The sequence below is a fragment of the Schistocerca serialis genome, chromosome 9 (genome assembly GCF_023864345.2).
Source record: "Schistocerca serialis cubense isolate TAMUIC-IGC-003099 chromosome 9, iqSchSeri2.2, whole genome shotgun sequence".
NCBI classification, from domain to species: Eukaryota; Metazoa; Arthropoda; class Insecta; order Orthoptera; family Acrididae; genus Schistocerca; species Schistocerca serialis.
Window position 1 is genome coordinate 431,364,182 of NC_064646.1, and position 10,070 is coordinate 431,374,251.

The following is a 10,070-nucleotide window of genomic DNA, read 5'->3' on the forward strand; positions in this document are numbered from 1 at the left end:
CAATTTGGAGATCACTGTGGCGGGTTTGGGTATTCATTAGCGTGTCCCTTATAGCAGAAGGTCCAACGAAGAGCTGTACTTTTTGCCATTCGATAGTTTCGTCGGCGCGAGAGCGTTACAGAAATGCTCAACAAACTCAAGTGGCTAACATTACCAAAAAGGCGTTTTGCATCGAGGAGACGTTTGCTGTTGAAATTCAGAGAGCGTTCATTCGAAGAAAAGTAGGGCAACACACTACTTCCTCCCTGCACGCCTCGTAATATAATATGGGTTTTGGAGCACAGTTGTGTAGATGCAGATGGTGGTCGCTACTCACTGAATGCACTTATTTCAGTCAACTTCCGAATCTCGTTTGCGCTAGTTGTACTACACGTAAACTCTGCTGACAAACTCTGGCGAGTAAATCAATAGTTCGTGTTGAGAGCGCGCCTAGCGCACTCTTCCCGCGCACTTTTAAGAGGACACGCAAGGACTGATTACGTGTTAACAGATGTCAGTCACGAGGCGCTTGTTGGCCAGTTAACAACGTGCCCTCCTGGGTCAAAGAACTGTGACGCTCAGTTGCTGCGAAACGGAAAAACCGGACAAGAGCTAGCAGGAATCGCGCTCCGAGCCATCCGTCCAAACTTAATTAATTATATCGATAGTCCATCCATCCAGAGAATCGAGAATCTCGACGGTTCTTCAATTGTTAGCGATATCGATACTAGCAATATATCTGCTGGGGAATTCCAAGACTTTCAATAATGCATTAATTTTTAGCTCTCATTTGTTGTGTAATTTCTCATTCACTGCTGTATTTTTTTTATTTATTTTATTAATTTTGCAGGTCGTATGATTTCGTCTGCTCCTGTTCCTTTTTCAGTCTCGCGAAATGTTTAGACTCACCACTTGTAACTACGGACATACACAGAATTGAATCACAGAACTCTATGACAAGGAGTCAGTGTACAATTCCTCCTGACAAGTTTTGTATTCAGATTTTGTGTGAACTTCAAGTGAGAGATTGTGTGGATCATCTCCGAATCCTACTGATTGCCTTTCTCAATGGCGGTGTTTACAGGTGTCCTCAGTGTTTTCAATAGAGCCTCCCAGGTTCTTCTTAAGAATGCTCCGTGTTCTGAAATCTGCAACCCATCACAGCATCGTATTATGACTTCGAGTTGTGGGATACGGATGCCAACAAAATGTCCGTCGTGTTGCAACAACAGACTCAGCATTGAGAACAAGATACTGAACGGGAACACACTACGCTGTGCCTACTATTGTTGCGTTGCTACTGAAATGATGGACAGTTTCGAAGCGGATGATACATGCACCGTCTGACTCCTACCACTGACAATGGTTTATCAGCCAGTGCATGTAAGACAGTCCATTTCCCATTAGTCACCCTTTGCATGTTGCGCATTGGTGAGCTATAGAGTGAGCTAACGTCTTATCGAATTACAACTACTCATTCTCACTTAATAAAAAAAATGGATTTTGCTTCCAGGCACTTGCTGCCTGATGCGGATGGTGGCTAACAATGTGCGCCCGGCCATGATCCTGACGAGGGCGGGACACTGGTTCACGATAACGTCGCTGACGGGCGTCTTCACGACGACCACCAGGTTCCGGCTGAATGACGAGAGGTACGCGCCCACGCACGACGGCCGCCGAGTCGCCCGCGTCTTCACGCTGGAGGGCAGCACACTCACCTGCGTCGAGAGGGGCCACAAACTCGTCACGACGGTGTTCCACTTCACGGCGGAAGAGCTCAAGATGGTGAGCAAAGCGCAAGCACTTCAAGGACAAAAGTATGTTTCAAAACAGAGTGAAAGCCAAGCGTGATTAAAATTAATGACAGAAAGCCACAGCACAATTCTACGTAACTAAGAGTCGGCTATGGAGTACATTAAACATTTATAGTTTTTCTTAAAGACCCCACGAATACTATTATAACATGACTCACAATTTTACTAAATTAGAAAGTATCGAATTGAGTGGCAAAAGCGTAGAGAAACATTGGGTATGGGAGTGGCAGACGGTGATCGGTAAAAAAGAAAGAGAGCACGCGAGGAATCATGGTACGTAAATGAATATAGAAACCTACATCTACATTAAAACTCTGCGAGCCACCTGATGGTGTGACGCAGAAGGTAATTCTGGTACCAGTAACTGATCCCCCTTTTATCTGTTCCACTCGAGAACGGCTTTTAGGAAGAATAATTGTCAGTAAAGGTCCGTATTAGCTCCTTTTTCTCGAATTTTGTCACTTTGGTCATTTCGCGAGATGTGTGAGGGTGGAAGTAATATGCTGTGTGACTCTTCCTGGGAAGCACTCTCTCAAAATTTCTGTAGTGAATCTTTCCGTATACTCCACACGAAAATGGCTACCTAGAGAGATTCTGTCGATCGATGGTACACAGCAGCAGAATATCTAATGTTTAAAGATTGCTTTAAGTTGTCAGATATGTGAAATTATGCACTTCACAAAATGAAAGATGCAGTATCCTACGAATACAATATCAATGGGTCAAGTTGGAATCAGTCAGCTCATACAAACACCTGAGTGTATCAATTTATAGCGACGTGAAATGGAACGACCACATAGACCCATTCGTAGGAAAAGCATGTGGCAGTGTTCGGTTCATCAGCAGAATACTAGGGAAATACAAGACATCTACAAAGGAGAGTGTTTACAAAACACTCCTTCGAACGTCAAAAAATATTTCTAAAGTGACCTGTACCAAACAGGTCTAACAGGTTCAAAAACCGGTATTAACTGATGAATGTAGGAATAAATTACAACCTCCTCCGTATTGCTCCCGTATGGATCGCAAAGATGAAAACAAACTAATTATACTGTGCACAGACGCGTTTAAGCAATCATTCATTATCGGCTCGTAAAAAGCGAATAAGTATGTACGGTAGTAGAAGGGGAGTGATGTCTGAAATGTTCTTGGATGTGCAGTGAAAGAATTGGGTCTGCGTTTTGGCAGCGCATATTTATTCAAAAGACTCTGCTCTCTTCCCCCCCTCCCCTTCCCCCCTTCCCCCATTTCCCCCCTTCCACACCCCGCACCTCCGCCCCCCCCCCCCCCCCCCCGCCACCACCGCACGTCTCATTCACTTCATTCACTTGATAAATCACTCCTGCAGCGTTTCGACTCCATTCAAGAAGCATCATGCTTTAAATGCTCAAACCAGTTCTCAGCAGTATGTTCGATATCTTCAGTTTCCAAAAACCTTTCGGGTGTTTCTTCAGGTCAGCAAACAGGTTACACGTCAGGTGAGGGGAGAGCGGGGGGACCAGCTGGTAATGCAGTGCCTACAGTTTGGTAGCCACAGCTAGGGAGGTGTGAAAAGGTAAATTGTGCTGCACCAAAAGGATCTCTTTGACCAAACCTCTATGAAGCTTGTTCTTTCATTTCCTGTTCCCTTTGAACCTAAACCACATAGTTCTGCAAATATGCAGACGGTGGAAAACTTTTATTTTAGCATTTATCATCTTAGAATTCAAGCATGGAGATGAATAAGGAATATTCGATCGATGTTCCATTCTAATTATGATTTTAGAATCACATGAAGGCATGCGCACTACACACCGTCACACACAGATTCTGGGACTGTCTGCTGGTTTTGTTGTTTTGAGACATGAGGAAGCGTTTCTTGCTGTGTTTGTAAATATTACGAGTCCCACATATTTAAGTGCTGTTTGGAGGATATTTTGGAATCATAGTTGTAGCGTTCTGTGGTGAGTAACATTCAGTGTAATTTTAAAAACAATTACATACCTTATGTATGGTTAAGCCCTACTTATCGGTAGTGCTCCATCTTGTACCTTGAAACGGAAGCTCCTCTACCACGGAACACATGATATTTACAAGTGAACTGAGTTTCTATAACGTAATAGCAATTTACCTGACTTGAAAATGTCAATTTTTGTTAGTTCCCAATAGTTTAGATTTCAAAATGTTTTTAACTCTTAACTGGTTTTTGTCAACTTCTTTCTAATTTGATTTCATTTTCTGATTGTTGATCTGTGGTACAGCAGTACGATAATGCGCTATCCATTATATACAGTACTGTCAAGTATTCTCGATCACAACGCTGCTAAATTTGAAGAGAAGATTTGTTCGTACATTCACTATGTGATCAAAAGTATCCGGACACCTGACTGAAAATGACTTAAAAATTCGTGTCGCCCTCCATCGGTAATGCTGGAACTCAGTACTGTGTCGGCCCACCCTTAGCCTTGATGACAGCTCTCGCTCTCGCAGGCTTACGTTCAATCAGGCGCTGGAAGGTTTCTTGGGGAATGGCAGCCATTCTTCACCGAGTACTGCACTGAGAGATGTACCAATGTCGGTCGATGAGGCCTGGAACGAAGTCGGCATTCCAAAACATCCCAAAGGTGTTCTATAGAATTGAGGTTAGGACTCTGTGCAGGCCACTCCATTACAGAGATGTTATTGTCATGTAACCACTCCGCCACAGGCCGTGTATTATGAACAGGTGCTCGATCGTGTTGAAAGATGCAATCGCCATCCCCGAATTGCTCTTCAACAGTGGGAAGCAAAAAGGTTCAAATGGCTCTAAGCACTATGGGACTTAACATCTGCGGTCATCAGTTCCCTAGACTTAGAACTACTTAAACCTAACTAACCTAAGGACGTCACACACATCCATGCCCGACGCAGGATTCGAACCTGCGACCGTAGCAGTGGCGCGGTTCCGGATGAATCGCCTAGAACCGCTCTGCCACAGTGGCCGGCGAAGCAAGATGGTGCTTAAAACATCAACGTAGGCCTGTACTGTGATAGTGCCGCGTAACACAACAAGGGGTGCAAGCCCCTCCATGAAAAACACGACCACACCATAACACCACCACCTCCGAATTTTACTGTTGACACTATACACGCTGGCAGATGACGTTCATCGGGCATTCGCCATGCCCACACTCTACCATCGGATCGCCACATTGTGTACCGTGATTCGTCACTCCACAAAGGTATTTCCACTGTTCAATGGTCCAATGTTTTCGCTTCTTACACCATGGGACGCGGCCTTTGGCATTTACCAGCGTGATGTGTAGCTTATGAGCAGCCGCTCGACCATGAAATCCATGTTTTCTCACCTCCCGCCTTTCATAGTGCTTGCAGGGGATCCTGATGCAGCTTGGAATACCTGTGTGATGGTCTGAATAGATGTCTACCTAATATTCATTACGACCCTCTTCAAGAGTCGGCTGTCTCTGTCAGTCAATAGACGTGGTCGGCCTCTACGCCTTTGTGCCGTACGTGTCCCTTCACGTTTCCACTTCACTATCACATCGGAAACAGTGGACCTATGAATGTTTAGGAGTGTGGAAATCTCGCGTACAGGCGTGAGACACAAGTGACACCCACTTACCTGACCACGTTCGAAGTTCGTGAGTTCCGCGGAGCGCCCCATTCTGCTCTCTGACGATGTCTAATGACTGCTGAGGTCGCTCATATGGAGTACCTGACAGTAGGTGGCAGCACAGTGCACCTAATATGAAAAACGTATGTTTTGGCTGGTGTCCGGATACTTTTGATCACATAGTGTACATGACCATGTTGCACCTTGGAGCAGCTTTTCACATTTGGAAAAACATTACTTTTCTAGACTAACTTTCGCAATTTCAGAAAAAGACTGGAGCACACACAAGGCGAGTGCTATCATGTCAGAATGAAATAAGAAACTATATTAAACTTCTATTACACGACTGGTTATAGGCGAAAATCTGAAAAGTGTTCCAGAGTTCAACAGTGTATTCTATACAGTTTCCACACTGACTTGCGTCCTTGTTCACAGCAAAACAAACGGACGCAATTTATGTTTGTGTAAACTACCTCAAATGGTGTCATTTTCAATAAAATTACTCAAGATTTGTGAGCAAGCGTAAGGTACTACCATGTTTATGTAATATAGCTGAAATGTTGAACTATTTTACGCTACTATATCGTCACAAATCCATACTACTTTTATTGAAACTGACATTGAATGTTACGCTTCACAGTCATTTATAGACATCGATATTGTCGTAATGTTTTTTTTTTCGGAAAAATTGTCAATGCATTTGAAGAAATGTACCGTCACTGATTCACATTCAATGTTTCGTCCTTAATTGTGATTGTTGCTTTGTCATCTATCGTTATTGTTGTAGTGGTACAACCTGATAGCAAAATTGTTTCTGTTAATAGTACGATTACTTTAATATTATTTCCAGACTATAATGGTGGACGACGTTGTTTGCACGAGGATATTTGAAGCTATACGCGGCATGGAATTGGAGGGCTTCATGTCTGCTCCTCACCAAGCTCCGCATATCGGGAAGAAGTGAATGGTGGCGCAGTTTCGAAGAGTTTGCTTATGCAAGAAACTGCTTCTGGCATTCATTACTCTTATTAACTTCGTATTTAAAAATGGTTTGTCGCAGCTTGTACGTAAAAGTGTGTGTTGATAACTGTCTGTTCACCATGAACCAAAGTCTCACACAATTTTTCGTCTCAGGGTAATTTTAATTTTTATATCTTACGTAATAATTGTTTGTTTTGTAATCTATTTTGTTCCAAATCTGCAGTGCAATCTGCCTTGTCAGTATCATATAGCATAATGTACAATGTAAGTGTTTTGTCATAGAATTATGATTAAACAGAAAAAAATTGTCTTTTTGTTTTTTATGTAGAATATTACCTGACAAACTCAGCATTGTCCGGGTATTCGTTTTGCCAGGTTTCTGTTACAAACGAAAAACAAAAAAATGAATTACGTTCGTATTTGTATTGTATTGTATGGAAGTGGGGACCTAGAAACGACGGAAAGGCTTCGTCCCCACCGTAGACCTCAGTGGTTCACAACTCCACAACAGCCCACAGTAGTCCACTCCCCCACCACCGCCTCACACCGCCCTCAGGGTTATTGTGCGGTTCGGTCCCCAGTTTTCGTGACCGGTACTGCTATCTCTCAGTCGAGCAGCTCCTCAGTTTGTCTTACAAGGGCTTAGTGAACCCCGCTTGCCAACAGCACTCGGCAGACCCGGTCGGTGACCCATCAAGGTGCTAGCCAAGACCGGCAGAGCTTAACTTGGGTAGTCTGATGGAAACTGGTGTTATCACTGCCGCAAGGCCACTGGCGCCATATGCAGATACTGTATGTGAAATGTATTGCGAATAGAGTTAATAGCAAAGAAGTAATAAATTTGAACGTCTTGCATGATGCGGCAATTTTACGTGCATCTCAGTGTTTATGACATCGTGTATCCTGAACTAGATGTCGTACTGTCGTTACTTTTTTTTTTTTAACTTGGGGTGGGCATACGGAAAACAGCTCATCAAAGTTTCATCGTAATCAGATGAATGGTTTAGGAACGCATAGAGGGCAAACACACAAAGAAACATTCCTTTTTATCTATATATAAACCGTGACAAGAAATAAGTATGTCAATGTTCACTTAAAATACTTTTGTTGAAGCAGCTCAGAAAACATGTTGTTCACAACTTGGTATTGTTTATGTCCATAAACTATGTCATAATCTTACCTCAGAAACGGTGTTCCAGTTGTTATCCACCAAAAGATAAATTATTCGACGGCCGAGACAGTTACAAGGAAACTACTCAGAACATACTCCGACCCCAAATGTCTAAAAACTGTTGAAATATGTGCGATCATTTATAAACAAAACTACTTTATATTATTTCCGGCAAACGGTGCAACTCATTTTGATATTAGAGAACTTGCTTGGAAAAAATTCGCCACTTTGACATCTGATTATTTTTTCCACCCACATATAACAATCAAGATTAAACAGATTCTCATTGACGGTGCATTTTCAAAAAAGAAATTCCATTGTTGCGTTGTCGACAGCCTTGTGTTGTTTATAGAGCTTGCCGTTTCTAATTACATAAAAAACCCTTTATTAAATTCGATTACTGCACAGTCTCTAGTAGTATATGTTTTATTTCTGTATACAGGATATTAGAGGTGTAATTGCAGATATTTCTAGTAAAGACTAAGGACGTTGTAATGAATCACATTCTGTCAGTACTTACTTTATTTGTAGACTAATAATTATAGCTATTAAGAGAACTACATTGTTCGGTTAATTAGTACCTCCAAGTAAGCATGACACGAGGAAGCCATTTATAATTATTTGCCCCTAGGCAGCAGGTGAGGTACTGAATTGTGGACGCGTGGAACCAAAATGGATAGTCTGTACTGATAGGCTGAGGCGTAGCGCCGTATAACGATCCTGCCTTGGAGGCGGTTAAGTGGGAGATGTGTCTCAGAGCTGGGTAGTGAGAGATGGTGACGCGAGACTGGACGCGCACGTAGTTTATGTACCAGCCAATAGAGGACAATATTGGATAGGGGACTGATTTAGTTTCGATTGGGCCCAGTAGAGTGCACTAAAGTAATAGAATGTTTTTCATAAACTGTTCTAGTATTTTCATAAAGTGTTATTATGTCTTTTTGTGTATGTAAAATGTTGTAAATGTGTTTTAGCAGTATGAATGATGCGTGAGTGTCGTTTAAGGTTAATATGAAGATAATTGTTTAACGAGCTATGTAGTGGGATTTAGTATGAGAACATTTCGAGGAAGTATGGATGTGGACAAAGGGGATTTTTGTAGAATAAATTTGTAAAGTAAGTTTATGATAAAGGGAAAGTTAATTCAGGCATAAATAACAATAGTAAATAATTTTATGTATAAACAAAACTTCAGCATATTAGATAATTACGTCGGTAAAAAGTTCAATCGTTAGGTTTACTATTTTGCAATTGGTTATTGATGAAAAGCGCGGACTGACGCGGGAGAATGTTGTTTTGCTATTGGCTGTTGAGTAAACTGACCAATGGTAAAGCAATATTCTTCGCGTGCCTTTCTCTGCTGGTAGAGAAGTATTCTAGGGAGGAGTCGGAGCCTAGCCATGAAACAGTTCGGACGTGTGTAATAGTAGTTCCGATGGAAATGATTAGTTGCCAGATCTAGCAGTATTTCAGACATCAAAAGTGTGGTAAAGTGACGGCATAATTATTCCGATGGGCGTGTAGAAATTTCAGAATCCTTAAGTGAATTTTGTGATGAGAAAAGACATATATTCCGTGTGGCGTATTGAGCAGGTCGGTGGCTAAAAACTGTGACTGCATTAGGTACCGACGGACTTAATATTTGGCGAGCGTTCTCAACCAAAAACCATACGTATTTTTGTAGCTATTACGTTTTCGGAAAATGCAACACCATAAACTTGCTGACGGGAGTGAGAGGGATAGTGACTGCGTTAAAACTAGCACGGGCTTGGCAGTGATACCTGTTCACATCTTTCAGAATATATTAATTAAGGAAAAAATTTCCAACGTTTCATTTCGAGTGAAAATTTTCTCCCGAAGCGTAGATTAGTGACTTTAATTGCAGCCTGGTTCACGTCGAAGTACAGTAGGTTTCGCTCGGCTTTCCTACTGATGATCTGCTGAGACAATGTGCACTGGTAGGTGCAGGTTCGTCGTAAAGGGACGGAAAGAACCGCGCCGCCGCAAGGCATAGTAACCTTCGTGCAGCAGCTTTGACTGAGCAGATAACATCAGGTAATAAATTATGTGATGTGTTTGTGGGAAGGCTGTTATATGCAGAGAAACGACGAATAATGCATTGAGGGGGTACAATCATCACAGTGTCTGTACCTATACCTGTAACAACCAATGTAAAAGGAAATGTCCTGACTGATTCATCACTGCCCAGCCCAAACCGCTAAGGACAGGAATAGGATATTTAAAGAGTGTTGATCTTATACTCTACGCATCGATGAAGAAGGGATTTTCCGAAATTCCCGCCCTCAGGGGGTGAGATAGGGGACGAAAATTTTGTATGAAAATAGTTTGTTACATTAAAACATTTTTGAAGCTAAATTATGAAAATTGGTATTTGACTTTCAGACCATAAATAAAGATATAGGCGATGGAGGACGACAGTTTTTATGGGAATACGACCACAAGAACTCAAAAGTCAGGATTAATAAAAACCTCCTACACCAGCTACCAAATTGCTTATGGTTAGAAGTGCATT

General features: G+C 42.1%; 1 protein-coding gene across 2 annotated transcripts in view; it reads left to right on the forward strand.

Moving 5' to 3' along the window:
• Positions 1 to 6,605, forward strand: part of LOC126419166 (fatty acid-binding protein, muscle-like) — a 28,975-nt gene extending 22,370 nt beyond the window's left edge. Inside the window, exons 1-3 of one of the 2 annotated variants that reach the window (XM_050086293.1) lie at positions 935 to 1,410; positions 1,493 to 1,764; positions 6,236 to 6,605. In XM_050086293.1, coding sequence (XP_049942250.1) covers positions 1,314 to 1,410; positions 1,493 to 1,764; positions 6,236 to 6,349 — 483 coding nt within the window. In that variant the 5' untranslated portion in view covers positions 935 to 1,313 and the 3' untranslated portion in view covers positions 6,350 to 6,605. Of the gene's footprint in view, positions 1 to 934; positions 1,411 to 1,492; positions 1,765 to 6,235 lie in introns of those variants that run through there. The other variant, XM_050086294.1, reaches the window with a different exon arrangement.
• Positions 6,606 to 10,070: the final 3,465 nt, after the last annotated feature.